General features: G+C 49.5%; 1 protein-coding gene across 4 annotated transcripts in view; it reads left to right on the top strand.

Moving 5' to 3' along the window:
• Window positions 1–22,562, top strand: part of SLCO2B1 (solute carrier organic anion transporter family member 2B1) — a 60,460-nt gene that overhangs the window by 22,959 nt on the left and 14,939 nt on the right. For all 4 annotated transcript variants that reach the window (XM_054813157.1, XM_054813155.1, XM_054813156.1 and 1 more), the window contains 6 exons: window positions 836–973; window positions 1,063–1,225; window positions 2,547–2,774; window positions 3,947–4,045; window positions 6,570–6,700; window positions 17,845–17,953. In XM_054813157.1, the coding sequence (XP_054669132.1) occupies window positions 836–973; window positions 1,063–1,225; window positions 2,547–2,774; window positions 3,947–4,045; window positions 6,570–6,700; window positions 17,845–17,953 (868 nt within the window). The remainder of the gene's footprint in view (window positions 1–835; window positions 974–1,062; window positions 1,226–2,546; window positions 2,775–3,946; window positions 4,046–6,569; window positions 6,701–17,844; window positions 17,954–22,562) is intronic.

Raw genomic sequence — 22,562 nt, 5'->3', positions numbered from 1 at the left:
GCTTGCCAGCTCCTTTCCTTTGCCGAGTACTTCGCAGAGCTGTGGATGGAGGGGAGGGGGTGTCCATCCCTCCTGGGACAGTTCATTCGGCACTTGTGAAATGTTTCTGCGTGAGGAGCAGGAAGATGGACGCTGCTCTCAGAAATGCTGGGGCAGCTCGAGCAATGTGTTTGCCTGGGCAGCCGAACACCAGTATGTCCCAAAGTCTGGAGGACATGAGGTCAGATGATTTTCTGGGAGATGATGGTCTTTGACAAGGTTTCCTTCCAGGAGTGGAAAAGAACCATTGCATTTTCCAAAAGGAGATATGTCCTTGATATCCAGGGCTTCGCAAGAAGGAGAGGAAAACAGAGTCTGAATTATTTTCCCTGACCTTCTCCTGACTTTCTCTAAAGAAGGCATTTGTTGCTGTGTTTGGAAGGACTCGTTCCTGTCTCATAAGAGCTCCTGCCAGCGCTGGGGATGGCTGTCTGCCTTGGGCCAGCCAAGAACAGGAAGGTTGTGCAACCTCCCACTTCTGCTGCTGGATCTTGGGGTCAAGGCCAACACAAACTAGCAGTATCTCAAGTGAAATGATCTCTGTCCAAAGTCACTTTCTGCTGAAGAAACTACACTCTCCTTTCAAATACTAATCCTATTGTCACTTTTGGCAGAGGACTGTTTAATGGCCCTGAGCTAATTTCAGAAGACCACTGATGGCAGGAGCAGGGGTAATATTCCAAACAGGCATGGTCCAAAGTTTATGTTCAATAATCGTGCCTTTGTCTAGGAGATGCCGTTCGTTATGCTGCAGCTCACAGTAATCATGCCGAATGCTCTCTTTTTGTGTTGGCAGTTCTTCGTTTTCTGTCATGGGCTTCTGCAGCTCTCCCAGCTCCTGGTCTCCGGCTATCTGAAGAGCTCCATCTCAACCATCGAGAGACGATATGGCCTCTCCAGCCAGACCTCAGGGCTGCTCGCTTCCTTCAATGAGGTGAAAACCAGCTTGCTTCTCCTAGTCTACCTGGTGAACGCTCCTGTCCTTCCCTTGTGAGACCTCTTGGTCTGTGTGTCCTGCTGCAGGTTGGGAACACGTTGCTGATCGTCTTCATAAGTTACTTTGGGAGCCGAGTGCACAGACCCCGTTTCATCGGCTGCGGTGCCATCCTCGTCTCCTTGGCCGGGTTCCTCATGTCTCTCCCCCACTTCATAACTGGACCCTACAAGTATGACCAGTCCGTTGCCAGTAGGTAGTCTAGGAACTTATTTTATACCTTTTGGGACAGAAAAAGGAAATGATCTTCCCTCGAGGGGTTGGGAGCTGTACGCTGTCAGTTTGTCCTCAAGGAAGTTTAATTTTCTGAGGATGAAATCATCTCAGTCCCGAGAGATAACAGATGATGGTGGGAAGCAGAGCCAGGGGACAACTGATACCGGCTAGCAGAAAGGTCTTTCCCAGCCATCGGGGTTCTCATGTTCCATGAGTTGAGACGCACTGTCATCACGCACATTAACCGCTCCCTTGTTTTCATAACGTAGATAAGATAAGGTCCCATGAACTCTGAAGCCATTTATAGGAAAGAAACAAGAATCACAGGAAGGAGCTTGACTTGACCCAACGGGTCAAGGGTGGGGGCAAAATGCCATGTTTTTACACCTCTGCTTATGGGGCACCTCACCTGTCTTCCCACGCCTAGCTGAGCTGTCTTTGAGGGAATGGTTTGAGGTTTTAGACCCCACCAGAAAAGTCAACCTCTTGTGAAAGAAACATGCGGGTGTAAATCAATCATGGAGGAGCAGGTCAGGGTGGATTTGGGATTTTCTCCCTGAACGAAGGTGAAGGGATAAGAAAATAAAGAGAAAACCACTGTCTCATTACCTTCCCAAATCCTGCCATGAAGCTCCAGCAAATCTTTTAGAAGCCTCCACAAAACAGCCTTTCTGTGGCTCATCAGAGAGAGCGCAGCTGGTTCACACAGCTGCAGCCACCAAAGGAAAACTTAATAGGTGAATAATTCATGGATGCAAGCAGGGGTCAGGTGCTAACGACAGTTTGGAAACAATTAGCCATGCGTTTCAGGAGTGCTGGTGCAGGTGGCCCTGTGTCGAGCACTCAGAGTTGCATATGATTTGGGGCATAACCATGGAAAACCTGCTATAAACACCACCACCCCCTCCCTCAGTATTTTAAGGGAGATAAGTGTGCTAGAATCAGCACTTTCACTGAGGCAGCTTTGTAATCCATTTCTGGGTAAAGTGAGTTCTCATTTCCTGAGTAGCTATTCATAAAATCTGCAGTTTTGTTCACTTACCTTTATCGCAAGATCTGTCAAAGGTCCTGGAAGTGATCTCAGCTCTGCTTTTCCCGTGGAGGTGGCTTTTCATGGCATGTTCACTGATCTCGCTGTGAACATCCGCACAGTAATATTTACATTTTCATTGCATTTTCTTCCACTGACGTTTCCCACCTGACATCTACTGAGTGCATACCCACGTGCTTGCTGCCATCTTAGGGAAGCTCTTTCTCCAGACCAAGCTCCTTAGACCTGCTCCCCTTGTCATCGCAGGCACGTTCAGCAACACCACCGACCTGTGCCAACCTGGGGTCCCGGGGTCCCAGGGGAACCTCAGCGATGACGGCTGTACCCCCCATGCTGTCAAGGAAAACCATGAAGTCCTCCTCGTTATGTTCATCGCCCAAGCACTGCTGGGCATCGGCGGCGTCCCCATCCAGCCCTTTGGGATCTCCTACATCGATGACTTTGCCAGCGAGAGGAACTCCCCCCTCTATTTGGGTAAGACTGGGGCTGCTGTGGAAAGAGGGGAAACCAGAATTAGCCCTTGATAGCAAGGCCAGATGGTGCTAATTTACATTAATGACAGCAGAGCTTGCTATAGGCCTTCTGCTCTACTCAGTTCTAGGAAGGTTTCTGCAAAATTAGTTTATCTGCCTCAAGCTTGGACAGACTGCAGACAGACGAGGAGTGTTGGAAAACATTATTTAGGGGAGATGCTGGGATTTTTGGCCCGAGAGCGATAAGCCGGAGAGGGACACAATAACCATGTCCTCCTCCAAAAAGGCTTCAACAAAGAGAAGAGGAACAATTTGATCTCTGTGTTCACAGGGGGCAGTTGTGGTCTCAAGAAGCAATGAAGATTTTGTTTAGATATAGGGGAAAATTATAGGAAACTGAAAAAGCAGGATCAACCATCTGGGAGGTGGACAAGTATCTTGGGAGGTGGGTGTAATGCTGGAGAACACACCTGCGAGGGATGTCCCAGGGTGGTGGGATGGACAAGATGGTCCTTGCAGGTCCTTCTCGCCCTTTTATCTGTGACAGCTTTTTGAACCGAATGAGACAGCAAGGGTAGCTCAAAAACAGGTCATTACCATCAAGAAACTGGAAGTACCACGTCAAATTTTGGTCTGGTAGATGCTCCAAACCTCTGAACCGTATTTTAAAGATTCTCCTGTAAAATAGGAGTTGAATCTTAGATGTGTTTAATTTTTTTTTATCAGTAATTCACATAGGAGAGTTTGCTGGTAACTTTTATCTCCTTTACCTTGAACAGTGGAAGCAATAAATATGGTATTGAAGAAACAACTTAATTCAGACAGTACAAACGTTGTCCTCGATGATGCCAATGGTTCCTTGAGCAATTTCGCATTTCCTGGATTTCTTCTGCCAAGGGGCACATCTTGTTCCTGGGTGTGTTTCAGCCTTTCTAGGAGCCTGAAGAGAAAGTGTCAGGAACGATATGCGTTTTGAAAAACCTTTCCTGTAAAGGGAGTGTGGAAAGCATGGGGCTGTAGTCATTCAAAAGGTGTGAGATAAGAAACCTGCCAGGGAAACAGCTCATGCTGGAGGCAGACGTGGTGGATCCCGGTCCTGCCTCGAGGCACCTCCTGTCCCCGTTGGTCCCTTTGCACAGGGCTGAGCCCCTCTCTGCTCTCACCCCTCTGCAGGGATCTTGTTCTCCGTGACCGTCATCGGGCCGGGGGTGGCCTTCATGCTGGGCTCTGCCATGCTGCGTTTTTACGTCGACATTGACAAAGTTGCCGGAGGTGAGTGAACGCGCCCTCGGAGAGCCAGCCAGCACCCTGTGCGCTGCATCCCGTCTACTGAGCCTGCAGCGGTCCAGCCCCGCTCTGGGCACCCTGACCACCCCACCCCCCTGCCCAGGGATAAGGGTGCAACCTGTGGGGCAGGGGCTGGCTCCCTTTGCCTCCTGTCTTGCCTGTTCAATCACTTCAATCGCCTGGGGATGCTCTGGGACCGGTCCCATCAGTGCTGGGGTGGATGCCCCAAAAAAATTGGTGCTTCCCACCTGACTCGGTGTCACACACGCATCTGCAGGGTTGAACCTGGTCCCGTGGCTGCTGGAATCCCATATCTCAATCAGTGCTTTCTCCTGGGGATCCCTCACCCCTGGGCTGCTGCCAGGTCTGGTTAGAGAGATGCCCATCTGCACTGTGCTTTTAGAGCAGACCTGATTTTCATTCTTCTACGCATTTTCTGCCATATGCCAGTGACAGCAGCGGGAGCATTTTGCTGTCAGCCAGCACCGGAGAAGAGTGGGGATGTGGAGGATGAGCAAAACCTAGAAAGAAACGTGAGAGAGAAAGATGGAGGGGAGAAATAAGAGAGAAGGAATGGAGAATGGGTACCAGGACCTTGAGACGTGAAGAAGCAGAGGGAAGGGTAGGATGGGAGGAAGGTGAAAACAAGTAGAAGAGAAATGCTTCTTAGGGCAAGAAAGGAGCACGAAAGGGAGTTCCTTTTCAAATGTCTCTTCCTGAGCCATTTTCAGTCATCTCCTTTTTGGCTGCTCTTGAATCCTGGCCTGGAAAACAAGAGGCTCTTTCCTGGTTATTAACAGAGCAGAGACTCAGCATATCCTCAGGTGAGGAAAAGGATGATGGACAGGCTCCTTTGGGTGCTGACCAGACAGCATCAGGGCTGGAGCTGGATGAGCAGCGGGTGTTGACGCTGCAGATGCAATAGCTTTGGCTCCTTCTCAGAGCTCATTTCTGCTCAGTGACTTCACCGGACGCTTTTTCACCTGGACTTTGTCACTATAGACGTTTATGAAATTTGCAGCACAAGAGCACACTCTAGTCTTGACACTGCCTCCTCCCATCAGGCGACGTCGAAGCTTATTGCTGCAGCTATCCATCCTCCTCAGTGGGTGAACCCTGGCGAGATGTCTGGAGTCGTGGCTTACCTGCCTCTGAAGGATGAAGAAATGGGATTAGGGTCTGCTGTCTGCCTGCACACCCCGATGCTCAGTTCTTCTAAGCCATCTTCTGCAGATGGACGTTGAATGAGAAATGTGCCTGCGTAGCCAGAACTGGAGAACACCCAGTTTTAGAGCTATCTTCAGCTTAAAGATCTCTTCAGCCTACTGGGAAAAGCTATTGAGCTGTGGCTGCTTAATGCTAAATCTAACTTAACCTTATGTTTTCCTAGAAAAAAACTTGTTGGGGTTTATTCAGGAAGGGATTTCAAATTCCAGTTGGGTAAATGCATTGTACAGGGAGGAGATTATCAAATTTCTTTGACCTATCACTTGTTACTTCCAGAGATGGGAGATTAGATGTGGCGGTATCCGCTGTACCGAAATCCAGTAAACTGATTGCAGTTTTAATTGCACCCCCCCCTCAGTGAGAATAGCTCACTTGTCTTAAACCTCACCGTTAAAGAAGAGGTTTCTGGGAGGACTCATTTCCTAGGATGGCTTGTGAATACTATCTAACCACAGGTATCCCCTTTTTCTGAAGAAATATTTCTCGGTTCAGATTCGCCCTGTTGTGAATTTGCATTCTGGCTTCTGCATATCCCATTTTATTTACGCCAAGTACCCTCCCCACAGCAGGTGTTACCTCTGGCAGAGGGCCCTGAGGACAACAGGAGAGGAGGCAGGGTGAACTGAAGGCAGACAGACAGGAGAAAGAGATATAATGCTTATTAAAGCATTTTTAAAGATCGGCTTCTGTTGGTGGAGCTGCCAACCAGGCACCAGCTGCTGGACCAGACTGGTGGGCACAGCCCTGGGGTCCAAGTCCTGCTGTGAACAGGGGGTCCTTGTGTGGGTAGCTGTAAAAAGGCTGTAAAAAAGTAAATCAATGCTCTTGGATGCCAAAGTTAATTGGAGTTAACTCTGTTTTAATCTCAAGAAAGGATTTTTCCTTCTGTATTGACAGACATCATGACTTAATGCTCTTGAGTATTTCCATGCTTTTTCACGACATGGGTATCCCTTCTCTGAAAAAGCTGTGGTGGGGATGCTTTCCTTTGCCTTTCCAGCTCTAGGACATCCCTGTCCCAGTTGTCTCCATCCAAAGGGCTGAGTGGGTTTTTAGACACCCTGGTGATAACGAAGAGTGAGATGTGATTTAGCACCATGGGATGAATCAGGTGCAAATGCTGCTCAGACCCCAAAAGTGGTGGTCACCAGGTTGGGAGCCACCATTTTGGAGCACGCTGATGTCTGGGATGACTTAGGGCCACCCGTCGCCATCCCTTTGGCACGCTGGGGTCCCTCCGTTCACCTTTGATTTAATGCCCATTTCTCCGTTTGTGTTGCAGATGAAGTCCAGCTCACGAACAAAGACCCGCGGTGGGTCGGCGCCTGGTGGCTTGGTTTCCTGGTTGCAGCCAGTCTCGTGGCCCTGTCTGCGGTGCCTTATTTCTTCTTCCCACGGGAAATGCCGAAAGAGGTAGGAGAGGTGCTGCAGATTGCCCTTTTGGCATTGCACGCAAATACCTCGTGTATTTATAGGCACGTTCCTCCCTCTCTGCCAGCATTAGCTGCTGCGTCCCCGAGAAACACGACTATGGAAATGGTCGTGCGGTTTATAGCTGCATCCCAAAGTCAAATGTGAGCTGTGATTTGCTCTCACCTTTGTCAGAGGCTCTCGTATGCTAAGCAGATGCTCAGTGAAACCCAGCGTGGTGCAAGCAGCTTAATGGGTGTGATCATTTCCTCGGTGGGGCACTGAAAGAGCACCGGTGCGTTGATTCCTCTGCACAGGAACATATAGCACCGGTCAAGCCCTGTGTGGATCGAGGTCCTTCTCACAGCCACCCTCCTGGCTTACCTGGAGGTGGGACTCCTTGCCTTCCCTAGGGAAGCAATGGTCCTGCTCCTTCTGCTGCATCTCTTTTGGGAGCTGGTGGGAGATGCTGCGCCAATGGCCCTTGTTTCCCTTCAGGAGGAGTCACGTGTGCCCAGTGAGGAAATTGGTCCCGGTTCATAGGAAATATGAATAATGCATCAGGAGCCTTTCTTAAAAGTGGGTTGTACCCTGGGGGTGTTTGAAATACTGAGGCTGAAGGATGGTTTGTCTTGTTTCCACTGCAAAAGCCCATTCTCACTGCTCACCGTCCACGGGGCTCGGGGTTAGCTGCTGCTCCAGCATCCAACTTCACCCACCACCTCTCCTCACCGCGACCTCTTTGCTGGCCAAGAGGATTTTAGACTCTTTCCAGCCCCTGAACCCTGGCTCTGTAACATCCTCAGAGCTGTCTGGCAGGGAAAAAGCCTTTAGCAGCCTGAACTCATTACTGTAAGCTAAACCGACGTTCATCTGCCTGCGGTTTGCTCAGGGGATGCTTGTCCCTGGCTCTTGCTGGAGCCCATTGCTTCTGTGTCTACTGCCAGGGTTTTTCGAGCTCTCTGGAGCCCTCCTGGGTGCTTCAGTGCTCACGCCAAGATACGAAACAGCTTGCAAGCTTCCCAAGCGCTTCGCTGGCTGCGGGTCCCGATTTTCTGGCAACCGGCGTGTCATGAGGAATAATACAAAATAAAACTGTTATTTTAGAGGAGGCATCATGCTATGGTTTTGAATGTTACTGAAGTTGCTGGGATGCGCTTAGTAGGTGAAATTGTGCTCGGCTCAATGTCTTGGCCATACTCTAGCCTGTGTAATTGTCTTTCACATATATATTACCTTGGGGCAGCGTTGAAACTTTCTTGTCTAAACAAGTCCATGCACTGTTTGGTGCAGAATAATTCTTCATTTCTCCTGCCGCTGCCTGAATTTCCGCAGGAATGAGTGATTCTTAGGGAGATTTGGGTTTTACCTGCCTGGGAAAATGTGACCTGTTGTACCAGTTACACTTCTGGGGATATAATGATCTACTCCTGGGTTGCATATGCTGTGAGGTTTGCAACGGTGCTGCGGTCCTGCGAGGTAATGGGGTGGAAACTGCGATTTGCAGGATGTGGGCAATACTGAATGCAATGCGCCTGATTTATCCTCGTGAAGCTTTGTTCGCTTTAAAGTCATCATGGATGATCTATATTAGCAGAACCTGCTCAGTGTGCAAGGGTGGCACACTACATCTTAGGAGAAAGGTTCTTTATTAGGGCTGCTGGGAATATTAATTTCATGAACGGCTCTTGAGAGAAAATAATGTGCTTTGAACGAAAACAACTGCACTTTTTTGCAGGTGCTGCACTCTCTTCAGTCTGAGTAGTTCTGAAGAGTTTGAGGAAGGATTGGTCGGATATTGATTTTATAAAACCGGCAGGATTTCCTCCTGCTCTATTGGCTGATATCTGATATCACATGGCTGAGCACCCAGTTATTTCTTTGCAGCCCAGATCTTCTTGAATTTCTCTCCATTTTGCCATTTTCCCCAGAAAGCTTTTGGAAATTGCTTACAGGAAAAGATAACAATAGGAAAATAATCTGAGGGATGGCAAAATTCTGTCTTCCTTGCAAGACGGGAGACACCAGAGCCAGCTGAGCCGGCTTGTGCCCGTCCCATGGGGGTATCAGCACCGCCAGCAGCAGCCAGGGACTCTGCTTAAAACAACAAAAAAAGCCTCTTTAGAAACTTTTCTAGATGCTGGTCTGGATAAAACATCTGTCTGTCTGAGCACTCAAAGCTTTGTAGGAAATCTGCATTATCACAGGTGATTTTCTGTAGGTGCATACATCAATCTCTTTCTCTTGCTTGCCCTTGGAGTAAATCAGTGTTCAGCTGAGGGTATAGGCACGACCGCTTTTCCATCACGAAGGGCAGCCCCCTTTCCTCTCCAGTGACCTGGAGGCAGCAGCGTCTCTAAGGTCACCGAATTACTGTACCCGCCGCTGAGCTTGTAGAGCCGTGGTTCCCCTCCGAAAGAACATCGGCCGGGGATATATTGCAAAACCCCGCAGAAGGGATGGGTAGAATTGGCAAGACATGAAATACAGGAAGGAAATGTGTGTCTCCAGGCACGAAGCTCAGCTATGCTAAAGCGTTGACCCTAATTTTGCCTTCCTCTGCCTCAGCCGGAACAGCAGCCCTTTCCCGGTAGGTCTCCGGCACCGCGATGGCTCATGCTGTGGCTTTAGAGTTGCTTCTAGGTTTCCTCTCATTGCAGAGAGCGAAGCTGTTGTTTCTTCTTGTGCTTGGGTCTGGTTTGGGATGGAGAGGGGCAGATGCGGCATTGCAGCGAGGAAAGGTGGGACCCCCCGCAGTAGCTCTGCAGCATGAAAACCCATCCCCGACACACTGCAGAGGGGGAGGGAGGGATGGGGTCACTGCAGGGTTTGACAGACCAGCAGATCAGGAAGAACAGACGTTGCGATAACCTCTGGGTCAACCCTGTCTAAATACAGCTGCAGCTTTAAAGACGGTCAGCATTTCCTTGACTGCCTTGGGTTTCAGGGTTTCTGCCTGTCCAAAGCAGGAAAAATCAATCAGCAGCAGAGCAACCACAAGCTGCAAGCAGTTGAAGGCATCAGCTGGGCTTTTCCCCATGTTTGTAAAGCCCCAGCACAATATCTTACCCGCAGCAAATACCTCCAGGCATGGCAGCTGTAATAACACATGGGAAAAGCACAGATCTGCCCTGTCCACAGAGATGTTTCTGTACCACCAGCTGTGGGCTTCATTTCTGGAGGCCAAAAAGGAATTTCAGGTGCTTCAGGTCAAGTTGTGCTTGGGCCACTTGCAGTTCTGCAGATCCCTGGGACCACGCATGTCTCAGTAGATGATGAGGCTGCCTGGGAATAACACAAGCTGTGGGTACGTTTCCTCGCTGCAGAGTCCACCTAACAAGATCCCGGTAGCAAAGACCGGCCCATGGATCAGTCCTTCTTGCTGCCAAAAGCATTATTTATCTTCTCTGATTCTCATCCTACCTTCATTTGCCTTCCTTTCTCCTGCCTCGCTCTGTAAAACTCATCTGAGCCCTTGGTGGTTTCTCCAGACCAAGGACCATCCTCCTCAATGGGTGTCATCCAGCAAACGCTGAATAACAGCACAGCCCTCTGTCTCTTTGAAGATTTATTTGCCTCCTCCCATCAGCCAAGACAGATCTAGATTATTTATTCTACAACCACATTCCAGCTTTACCTTTATTTGATAGCGTCTTTCTTTGAAGTTCCTGGAATGACTTGTGCACTTTATGTTAGCATTAATGATAATGAGAGTTTGCTCTTTTGATCTTTTTTCATAAATCAATCACTCCAGACCCGGAACATTTTTATTTCTCTGCTTTGATACTTGTCAGTAAGTTTCTAGCACCAAAGTATCCTGAATAATCCTATTTGGGGGACGATCACAGCAAAGCTATAAAGTTGTCACGATCTCAGGCAGGGAATAAGACGATAAGGCTGTTGCTGGACAAACTCTTTCCAGTCAAGATCATTTTTTTCCCCCAATAATTCCCGTTTAATCCTTCCTCCATGAGCCTGAACCATTTCTTGGGGTTGTGTCGTGGATTGGGGGGAACTACAGTACTTGAGCATTTTTGAGTCATAGAATCATAGAATGGTTTGGGTGGGCAGGGACCTCCCAGCCCATCCAGTGCCACCCCTGCCATGGGCAGGGACACCCTCCACTAGCCCAGCTTGCCCAAAGCCCCATCCAACCTGGCCTTCAACACTGCCAGGGAGCCAGGGGCAGCCACAGCTTCTCGGGGCAACCTGTGCCAGGGCCTCAGCACCCTCACAGGGAAGGATTTCTGCCTCACACCCCATCTCCATCTCCCCTCCTGCAGCTTCAGGCCATTCCCCTTGGCCTGTCACTCCCTGCCCTTGGCACCAGCCCCTCTCCAGCTTTCCTGGAGCCCCTTTGGGGACTGGAAGGGGCTCTAAGGTCTCCCCGCAGCCTTCTCTTCTCCAGGCTGAACCACCCCAACTCTCTCAGCCTGAGGTCTCCAGAGCAGAGGTGCTCCAGCCCTCGCATCATCTCCGTGGCCTCCTCTGGACTCGCTCCAACAGCTCCATGTCCTTCTTGTGCTGGGGACCCCCGAGCTGGACGCAGCACTGCAGGGGGGTCTCCCCAGAGCGGAGCAGAGGGGCAGAATCCCCTCCCTCGACCTGCTGGTCACAGTTGCTGAATAGCCAAAGTTTAGCTCATGCTTCACCATCTGTCCCTGGCGATGTTATTGTATCCCAACCCAGGCAGTTGTTTTCTGTCTGCCAAAGGCTTTCCCCGTGGTTTTGCTTGGCCACAGTGTCTGTCTGTCTTGCAGGCTTACCGGCTGTCGCATTGCAGCTGGTAGTGCACCTTCCCAGTCCCAGCAGCTCCATGGGTGACATGAAAAGGGTTTGAAAAAGGGGAAAGGTGCTCTCGGGAGCACCTTAAACAAAAGCAGGAGCATTGCCCTTTTTCAGTATTTCTCATGTGCAAGATCTGTCTTGTACACCTAATTATCTCCTGGTTCAGATTTCATTCTGTGACACTCCAAAGTCACGCAGAACCAAAAATCTCCCAAACGCTGTACAAAGGGGGTGAGTGACATTTCCTCCTCACCCTGACAAAGCCTCCCCTGCAATGTCAGCAGATGTCATCTGCTAACAGATGCCTTGTGAGAAAGCTTGGATGAATTTTATGGGAAGCAGGTCTACATGTCCCAGTTGTGTCCACGCCTTGGTGGCTCTGGTTCACTGTCACGCAATCCCCTCTGGATATCAGTCCATCTCATCAGTGCTTTCCTCCTAAGCCTCACTGATAGGAGGTTTCAAAAACTTATTTCCGTGCATGTTGCAAAGCTTTGTCTAACCTCCAGTCTATATTTTAGTCTTCAGTCGGTTATTGTGCGCCTAATCCTGATTAAATATTTTTTCCTAATCATTGCTATATTGGCATGGTAATAGAAAGCCTTCTTTTTGCTGGGTGAGGAAGGCTAGCTAGTCCTCTGCTGCCAAAGAGCTTCTCCCTGCCAGCAACCCAGCTTGTCGCCCATCCCAGTCAAAAGCTGGTTTTCCCAGTGCTGCACCAGTCTGGATTGGGTCTCCAGTGGTGATGCAGCAGGGTCTGCACTCCCCCAACTCTCCTGGAAACACCATCCTCGGTTCTTCCTCACATCATACTTACTCCTTCCACAGCTGCACCACGTGCTCATGCAGAGATAGACCTGGCGCTATTTGTCATTCTCCTCCTCTCGTTTCCAACATTTCCAGCTGTGCAGCAGAAATTATTTTTAAACCCTAAGTGCATGGCTGTGCCCTCTGCAGTAAGTTCGGTTTGCCCTTTCAGCCCCTTAGTTGCCTGGTTTTTCCTTTATGGTGTCCCAGCCCTCTCTGTGTGGACAATTCCCACATTCCTTCTCCTCTGCAGATTTAGTAGTACATGTCTTCTCACTATGCCAAGGGGTTTACTGAAAATATTAGTTGAGGCTTCTGTGCCAAACCACCAAGGAAGCCACCAGCACCTCCCAGCAGCTCCGTACATCCCTCTGGGATGCTCCGTTCTCTTGCCGGAGAATATTTAGCCATATTGCGTTTACTCTCCTAATTTTCACGTTTAGCTAATGGTTTCTCATTTGGTGCTGCATGTTCTGCTTTGCCCAGGTCTGTAGAGATTAGACTTACTTCATTCCCTTTATTTATTTAAACACTGGTGGTGTTGAGGAGGGAGAACAGACTGCTGCTGATCCATGAGCTTCTAGCCCGAGGTAGCTCATCCATCTGGGGGACATGCGGGTGCCAACCAGAAGAGATGAGCAGGATGATGCCTCTTTCCTCTTGGGTCCTTCTTCATCTCAAAGCTTCACAGGTGGCACTTCAGCTGGGAGAAGAGCAGAAATGGGATGGAAAGAAACCATGCTCCTTCCTCGGCGTTGCTAACAGGGGAGGTGGAAGTGGCACGGTCATCTCCCATGGGATGGGACGGAGGGGCTGGGAGAGACTGGGATATGAAATCCTTTTCAGAACAGAGGAGGTGGATTTCTGGGAGTGTTTCATGGTGGGGCTGGAGGGACATGAACTGTGGGAGTGCTCGTGATGGCTCTGTGGTGGCTTAGCAAAATGCATCTGATGGGATTTTCCGCTAGGATCGTGGGGGGATGTGTCCTCTGTCATCTGTACAGTATCTCTAGATTTTACTTTCAATTGCCCTGCTGGACAGTGTGAGCAGACGCTTGAGGAAAGAGGGGGAATGCCAAGCTGGATGTGCAGCTCCATCCTGGAGGAGATGCACCTGGTAGAGCAGAGGGTTAAGAAGTCAACCCCCGTTTCCCAGGGCAAAACCCATCTGTCTGGGCAGTGCCTCAAGCCATGGAGTGGGGAGAGCTGGCAACTTTAGGACCAGCTGCATTGACATTTCCATCCCAAAAAGCACCTGGTGCATGGTGGCAGGAAGGGGCTGCAAGCATGGAGAAACCTTGAATGAGACGCTTGTGTCCTGGCTACATGTGTCCATCTCAAATGTTTGGGCATTGCTGTTCCTGCTGGAGGTGGCATCGCTTGGCAAGGTCCAGCCTGTCCCTGCTGTCCCCAAGCAGAAGGTTTGTGACGAGGAGAAGCTCCTGCAGGTACAATACAGCCAGGACCCTTCCTGCCCTGCCCCGAGGGTGCCCCATGGATGCTGGTGCCGCTCTCAGCTACATCACAGGATTGCACCAGCATGCCCGAGCCTGCAAGGAGCCTCCTGCCCTTCGCCGGGGTCATTGGAGATTTCCCAACCCACGGAGGGTATTTGAAGGGTGCAAACAGTTGACAGCTCTGCCTGGGGTTGTCCCCATGGGTCCCAGAGGACATCCCAGGTCCAGCATGGTGGGATGGCACTGGAGCAGCGACTCCACCCTTCTCTGCAGGCAGAGGCATTGTGCAACGGTGCTGGGGAAGTGAAAAATAACTTCCCCAGCTTCTGTCTTGGGACAGATTGTTTGCAGTTATTTGAATTCTCCCACATTTATTCAGCAGTGACCTGGTGCGCTTCCAGTGCACACAAAAAGCTGAAATGAAAATAACTGACGGGGAATTCTCTTAAACGCCTGCTCCAGTTTGGGTTATCAGTTAGTGGGGAAAGGCTGAAGAGCAGGGACAGGGAAATCTAAATCTTTGTCCGGAAATCTTTGCTCCTGGAGCTGCGATGCTCTGAGGCTGCCTCATTACAGCTCCTAAAGCACCAGCAAAGAAAGTCTAGAAATACAGAGCATTATTTGGGGAGCAACTGGGGGCTAAGCAGCAGGGCATGGTGGTGCCACTGGCATGTTACAGGAATGGGCTGGTCTCTGGAAAATTCGGATTTTCCCCCGGGAGCTTTTAAAGACAGGCACAAATGGTGGCTAAAAATAATCATCCCATTTCGCGTGAGCAAGGTGCCTGTCGGCCGGTTATTTTAACGCTCCAGGAAATAGGGTCCCTAGTGGGACCCATGCTTCCCTGAAGAGGCATAATGAAGCGTTTGTAGGGAGCGTGACCCTGTCAGAAGGGGGAATAATTCCTTTTCAAGCTACGAGGTTTTACATTTTGTTTGTTTAATATGAAAATAGCTTCCCTGACCTTATTTTTCACTGAGCCGGGAGCACCAGGTTCTGCACAGCCAGAGGGAGACTCTGCAGAAGCCTCAAATTAAGCAAGGAAAACCTCTCCGTCACAGAGCAGGTCATTTATCCCTTTTTCCAGTGGTATATTTGAATAAAACCAGACTGCCAGCACCTCTGACTGCCCTTCTCGCGGGTGAAAGCAGGGACTCCTGCGCTTGCCGGGAGCCCGGCTCGCAGGTAAGCCGCCTTCATTTGCCTTTCCTGCAAAGCAAGTCCAGGCTCTCAGCTCTGCTCAGTTCATTTATTCATGTCCGTGCAGGGAAACGAGGACTTTCCCCAGGTCGAGGTCAGGTTAGGGGATGCTTTTCCTAATGCAAAGCGTGGGGGAGGTTCATCCTGCATCCTCAAAAGCCAGTCTGCCTCCTCCATCCCTGCACGAGGCTAGAAGTGGCAGCGGCAGAGAAAATCCCATCGCAAAAACATGAGTTGCAACGAGAGCCCATTCAGCGGTGGACATGCACCAGGAAACTGAGTCCTTTATGTAATCATCCTGGAAAATCCAAGTGTGGAGGCATTTTGCAAGATGTTTCCTACATTTGTTTGTTCTCCTTGGCATGGTGCTGCGGCAGACGGCTAGGGTAGCGCTGAGCAATCAGCCCGTGTTATTGCATCCCGGCTTGCCAAATCGGCTACTCTGAGTGATGCTAAAATTCCCTGCGGCAGGAGTACAGCATCAGTGGCAGGGCTCGAGCACCTTCGACGGTAGAGCCAGCACCGCTCGCCTCCCTGCCTGCATCGAGCAGGCAGGATTAGTGCTGGTCCCTCCACAAGCTTGCTTCCCTGGGCTTGTGAATGTGCCTGCTTCACCCTGGAGGAATGCATTTCCTGATCATTTCAGGCAGTAAAAAAATTATATCATGGGGCCAAGTCAGCGTGGGGAGAGAGTTTTCCTCCTCCTCCTCCTCCTCGAGAGCTTTGCTCCACGTACAGACAGCAGCTGCTCCTCGAGTGGGTGCTAAGCCAGCAGATGTGCACAGAAGTGTCACGCTCGCAAGGGTCACGCTGATGCAGAGGCATCCCAGACTGGGGAATTTGGGGGGATTTGGGGCTTTTCTTTTTTTTTTCTTTTTTTTTTTTTTGGATGTGCAGACATTGCCCAGCAGACTGTTACCTCTCTGAAGTACAAACAGCTGGGAGATGGGAAAGCTACAGTCAGTAACAGCTTGAATGTATTTTTGGAAAGCACTGCAGTTTTGGAGCAGAGAGAAGAGACCCTGTAACCTAATTGAAAAGTGAAAGGAAGCTGGATTTTATCTTTGCATTTGAAAAATGTATGAAATCCCGAGCTCTACCAATAAAAAACCACGAAAGGAGTTTTATTGCTTTTGCCTTGTAGAGGCTCAAAATGGAATGTGGCATTTGCAGCACGGGACATTTTGACCTCTCTGATGTTTAATAATCAGTCTTGATTTCAAAGGAAAAGAGATCATTTTAGCGAAAGAGCTGTCCATTTTTTTTCCTGTGAATTAAGAACATCTAATTTCTGTTGAATGAACACATTTGACTGACTCATTAAATTTGTGTCAAGAGTTGCAACAGCACCGTTGCCGAGCTGCTGTGGAACATCAGAGATGGGGCCGCTGGCTCTGTCTTGGCTAAAAATACGCTGTGGTTTTCCATGAAAACCGCACTCCTGCTGAACACTTTCTGCTGTTACACATGTATAGTAGCACATCTAATCTAATTAATGCCCTCCATCCAGTGATTCCCCTAGAAGCCTGCAGAGCAAAGGATCTGATGTACATCCAAGAAATCCTCCCCTCCCTTGGCCTCCCGCTTGCTGATGGGATGTTGGACACTTGCCTTGGACTTGCAGTCATCTGATGAGACTGGGATGGACCTTAGATGATCCAAGCCCTCCGTCTTCCACATCTCCTGGCAGCATCTTTGCTTATGAGCGGTGGCAGTGTGATGCCCGGGGCGCAGGTTCTGGATTAATGTCCTGCAGAGCTGTAAGCACTAGAAAAAAAAAATTTAGAATTTAAATTAAGCGGAGATGCCTGGACCCATCTGACCTCCAGCTGCAAAGTGTTGTTCCCCTGAGTAGAGAAGGAATAAAAGGGGGAGCTGAAGGATCTGTCCCCTTCCATGGACCAGGATGGGAGGGGTTGTCCCTTCAATACTGCTGCTGTTCAGTGGGAAAGATGTGGCAAAAAAAATTCCAGAAAAACCCAAACAAACAAACAAAAAAACTATTAAAGAGAGTCAGAGTTGCTAGAATTCAGATGGGGTTTCCAGGAGTAGAATGGAAAGGGGCTGGGAGAGGTGAGGGGTCTGTGGCTGCTCCCCGTGCCCCCAGTACATCCCTGCTCCGGGTGGCTCTGGGTCAGCCCCTCTCAGCTTAGGAGGTGAAAAATATTTCGTCTCCATGCCAGACCCTCTCCTTGCCTGCATCTTTGCCTCCTACAATTGCTGCCCGCTCTTTTGCTGGCAACGGGCAAAAGCACCTGCACAGCAGCTGGTGATGGGACACACGGAGACGCGGGGGAAATGTTCATCCTCCATCCAAAACCAGCGTCCAAACCTGCTTTGGGTGGAGGTCTAGCTGCATCGCTCCTTGGGTTCCTGTGCCTGCTTCCCCTGCATCCAGGGGAAAAACACACCCTCTGGGGAAGAAAAGCATCTCCCTACGGGCATCTGTCTTTCCTGATGCAAAGGCTTACACCTCCTGAATGTCCATATTCATGTGAGCTGAGCACACGGTGTGCTGTACCTGGGTCACAGCCCAGCTCGGTATTTATGAAGCGTGATCGTTACTGTTGGGAAAGGGGGTGGGGGGGAAAGGTGGCTCTTACCCCTATAGCACAGACATCCGCGTGGATGCTTTCAGCCCCATCGGAGACCTGACGGCGTTGGGCATGGAGCAGCAGCCGTGGGCAGGAGGATGCTGCACATCCCATGCTGGACATGGACAGTGCTGGCCAAGCCCAGAAACATTGCAAACTCCATCTGCATGAAACACGGGCTGTCTGTCAGGATTTGGGAGGGAGATTTTTCCTTTCTTTCAGCAATACAGCCGTGGAAAAAGCAAGTACGGTGGAAGCTTTGGCACGGTCAGTGCGGTGACAGCCTCTCATCTGTCCCCAGGTGGCGAGCGGGAAGGAGAGCAACAGCAAGAAGAGCGAGGATGTGCTCAGCCAGCTCAGGTTGAGATCCGAACAGATGCAAAACCTCTCTCTAACCAAGTTCATCAAACGTAAGTGTGTGCATCCCCCGTCTCCCGCTTGGACGCGGTTTCTCTGCTTGCACAAACGTACGTCCCGGCAATGGGCAGGTTGCAATGATGGTAAGAAAAATAGATGTTCTTCCCTGTGCTCAGCCTATGTCCTCGATAAACCCTCAAGATGCATTTTAGGCGTACTGTTGGGTTTAATTAGATCTGCAGATCTCTTCCTGGTCTGCTCACAGCAGATGCTTGCCATCACATCCAGACTACCCTGCTCCACCTCATGCTGATCAAAACATCTGGGGTTGGTAGCTCTCAACGTTGCATGGCTTGATGGCTCATCTAGGCGGTGAGAAATGGAGGCCAAAACCTCACTGGAGCCCAAAGCCAGGCAGGGAAGAGGGAAGCAAGCTGTAAGCCTAGAGCAGAGCCATGGGAAGGGGAAAAGCCCCCCAGTTAGAGGGAGGTTTGCAGCTTGGGTGCATCCAGCTGCTATTGCTCAGCTTCCAGTTCATGGCAGGAATCAGACCCCCAGCAGCACTGGCAGCTCCTCGTCCTCAAAAGCCTCCTCAGAGCCCCACTTTCAAGGCTGGTGACAATATCTGAGCCAGGCTGCCCTCCCTGTCCCACCGAGAGTGGCTGGCGCTGCCTGGAGCCAGGGTTTGAGCAATTAAAACGAGATGCATGTTTGTACAGGGCGAATCTTAATCCGGTGCAATTAGCTTGTTTAGAAATGAGTAGGCTCTTTGTGTTGAAGGGAATCAGCTGGGCTTTAGTCTGTGGAGGCTATTGCTAAGGGCTGGGTTTTTTGAAGGAAATACTCCGCGCTTTGGCAATTACTTAAGAAAAGTGACCCTCTGAAGTCAATCTATGTCAGCTTCCTCCATATTTCCTGAATATTATGCCTTTAATTTATTGGAAATTCTCTGTTTTATTAAGGTCAGTGCAGGGCAGGCGCTGCCAGACAAGCGTGGGCAGGTTTTGATTCCGCTAGTTGCACCGTTTGCTCGCCAGCCTAATGCTAAATTAGAGGAGCAAGTTAGGGGTTTATTCCCCCGCTGACCTTGTTGCACTGTCGTTTAGAAAACCCGTGTGATGGAAGCAATCGTGTGGGAACAGATTTATAGCGCTCAGATGGGATTTTTCACACTGAGACTCTGCTCTTTGCCTCTGAAAAAATGAACAAAAATGAGCTCCCTGCTCCTGGGTGAAGAGAAAAGGAAATATCTTAGTCTGCTCGAGCTGCAGGTTTGGCTCGGGGTTTGCATCAGGGTGACTGTTGTCAGGGCTGCGGGACCTGTGCTAATAAATTCATTATTTCTGAGAATGTACCCCCTAAAGCCTAATCCTGAAAAAAAATGAAGCGTCTGTATGTTTTGTCAGGAGGGCAATGTTGCTGAAATCACCAGGATTTGTAATACAAAACTCTTTTTAGAGGCAGAAACTGGGTGGTAGCTGATGTGTGGTGGTGTAGATGGGGAAAATTTGGGTGAAGTCTAAAGACTTCAGTGCTAGCTCATCTATGGGTCTCTGAAAAGGCAATTTGACCTCCCATTTTGTGATTCTCCTGCTTATTTTTTTCCCTCTTTCTGTCACTAAGCACTCTTTCCTCTCTATTTTTTTACAATTCTTTTCTATACGACAGTTTATGAAAACAGCTTTTGGAGATTTTTCCACCCTGAATCACCTTGCAATTTCATACCTTCTGTTGTTTAAAAAGAGAGACAGAATGAAACACACGTGATGGAGAAATGCTGCAGGACAGTCTGGTCCCTGTACCATGTTCATATTGAGCCTTTTTCACCCCACACCCTGGTACAAAAGGACCCCCCGTGAAGGGGGGGGGATGGGGGGTCCCGCTTTACTGGTTTCAGAAGGATGGAACTGTGAAATCTTTGAGACATTGCTTAGTTTTTCTGATTGCATCCGTCATCTCTGCACGTGGCGTGGGGAGCAGGAGACCACTCTGCAGAAAGGCAGGAGATGGGCATTCAGGAGATGGGCATTGCCAATCCACCAGCAGAAATGACACAAAGCATAATATCTTGTAATATCTTACAAGAGAAATAGCAACCTGTATATTTATTCAGTCTTGTGCTCACGGCTTTTCGCTGCTTGTAAAAAATATATTTATTTTTATGGGCAAGGAACTAAACCTTACGCTGGAGATGGCTATTGGCAAGAAGTGGCGTGGGCCTCATCTGCTTGCTGGTCCATCTGCATCTCGAGGGGAGATTTCACAGATGGTCCCCTTCCCAGAGCTGCCTGGTACTTTGGTGCTGTCCCAGGGACGGGCAACCCCAGGCCTGCCCGAGGCTGATGGCTATGGGTCCCCTGTTCAGGGTGGGGTGAAGGAAAGCATTAGGATGCCAGCAGGGATTGGATCAAGCAAGGACTGCATAAGATCTCAGATTTTTCCATATATTTCAGTCCTATTCCTCCCTCACCCCTCGTAAGACGGAGTCGTCCCTCTGGTTGAGATGTTGAACACACTCGAGGTATTTGAATAGCTCAAGTAGGTTGTAAAATCATAGAATCATAGAAACATTTAGGTTGGAAAAGACCTTTAAGATCATCAAGTCCAACTGTAAACCTAACACTGCCAAGTCCACCACTGAATTATGTCCCTAAGCACCACATCTACAAATGGCCCTGGAGATTAAGGCTGTGCTTTGTTATTTGGCTCATCTGCAGGTCTTCATCCACTTCCAGTTAGAAAGTACTTTTGTACCATTGGCGTTGGGTCAGCCCAAGCAATGCACTAGGAGTTGGAGTCAACTGAGTCATCACTTGGAATTGGCTCATTGCTGGTGTTAAAGCATTTTGCAAACTGGCCTCGTACTTTCACATGGGCCACCCATGCGGGATGGCTGCAAATTTCAACCTAGGACTGAGAATGCTTCACCCAGGATGAAGGAAACGTCTCCTGTTGGGAAGTTTCCCTTTGCCTGTCAGCTGGAGGGCACGGGGACAGCTTTCCCTGATGGGTGGGCAAAATGCAGCTCCTGCTCCAAACCTGACCCAAGCCTGGGGAAACTCCAGGTGAGGAAGACACTGTCTGTATAGGTTGTGATTCAGCAAAGCGCTTGAGGCTGCTCCTAGACCAGAATAAGGCTGAAACATGGCTTTAAGGGTTCATCATTTTCTTAAGGGCTTGGCAGAGGCAAGCCTTAAATTACTACGCTGACCTGGAGGAGAAAGATGTTCAGAAATGCCATTTAGTCCCTTATTTCAGCGTAAATGATGCAAAATGAAGCATGATTACGGAGAAGGAAATGCATTTTGTCGTTTGTTCTGTTGCTTGAGTGCACATGGAAATAACTGAGAGCAAAATAAGGCTTGCGGGAATTTTTGCTGTTTATTGAGAACGAAATGAGGATAGGTTAGAGCCCGTCCCATGAGATGCTTCACATTCTGGAAGCCGCTGGGCTTTAAGTCTTTCTGGGGCAAGGTGTGATGAGCAGAGCAGTTTACAAAGCCCTGGGAACTCTGCCTCAAGGACAGGAAGAGTTTTTCCATCCACAATCAGCAATAACAGGATGGAGCTGTGTACAGGATAAACACTCAGGCAAAGCACTGGGGACATTTCCAAACAATAAGGTCAATTACCCAAGAAGGCAGCAGACTTCACTCGCTGGAGTTATTCAAAAGTAGGAAAGTCGAAGCACTGTGGGGAATGATCTTGGCTCTTGCACAGATGCTCTGCGTGACATTGGGTTGCACCCTGCTCCTCGTACTCACAAAGTGCTCCTTTTGCAGGCATTGGACCTGCTCGCAGTAATCAAGAAAGTAGGATTTATCTAGCCTAAGGTAATTTCCATTGCTAATTTCTAGGCTTCTGCTGAAAACACCTGGGAGGATGTGCAGCTTCTGTTGCACATACTGGAATTAATCCATTAAAGGTGATCTTCAAAGCAATTAAAACACTGGGCTTGTGACTTGTTTGTTTCTCTGCGGTGCCTAACGATGGTTTCAAGGATATTGTTTTATTATTATTTTAAAGTTTCCACTTGCTTTTAGCATCTGCCCAGCTTCCTCTCTGGAGCTGTAAGGAAGATCGAATTATAGTGAGATGGTGATAGCAGAGGATGGCAATCTTCCTGCCTCCCACCATGAACTGGGAGACCTGCTCGCTGTCATAGCTTTATAGCTTTGATCTGGGGTGGCAGAGGGCATGTAGTTTGATTGAAAAGACCAAAGAACTCTAGGGAAAAGAAAACTTTTTGGTGGAAGATTCCCACTACCTCCCACAAAAGGCTGGATTAGCTCTTGGGAGATCTTTCAGCAAGCAAGCTGAGGTTTTGTATTTGCAGTATGCCAGAGATATCGCAGTATGTAAACCAGGCAGGAATATGCTTCAAAAAGCAAGACCTCAATTGATACTTAAGAGCAAAACCACCTCCCCTCTTTGGGGTTCACCTTGGTCTAGTGCAGAGACATCATCGCAGCTCATTCCCTCTCCAGTTGACCGCTAGCCTCCCAGCTCTCCACCGTGTCAGTATTTCAGGGTTCTTGAACATGCCTTGCACGCTTGGACCGTCTCTAGTGCCCTGCGTTTGCTGCTCCCCAACATCTTTAGCTGCTTGTCCAGCCCTGGGAGCAGCGTGCTGAGCTGGAGAGGCAATACTCCCGTGAACAA

This window comes from Grus americana, chromosome 1 (assembly GCF_028858705.1).
Source record: "Grus americana isolate bGruAme1 chromosome 1, bGruAme1.mat, whole genome shotgun sequence".
In the NCBI taxonomy this organism is placed as follows: Eukaryota; Metazoa; Chordata; class Aves; order Gruiformes; family Gruidae; genus Grus; species Grus americana.
This window is presented reverse-complemented; position numbering and strand designations above follow the sequence as displayed.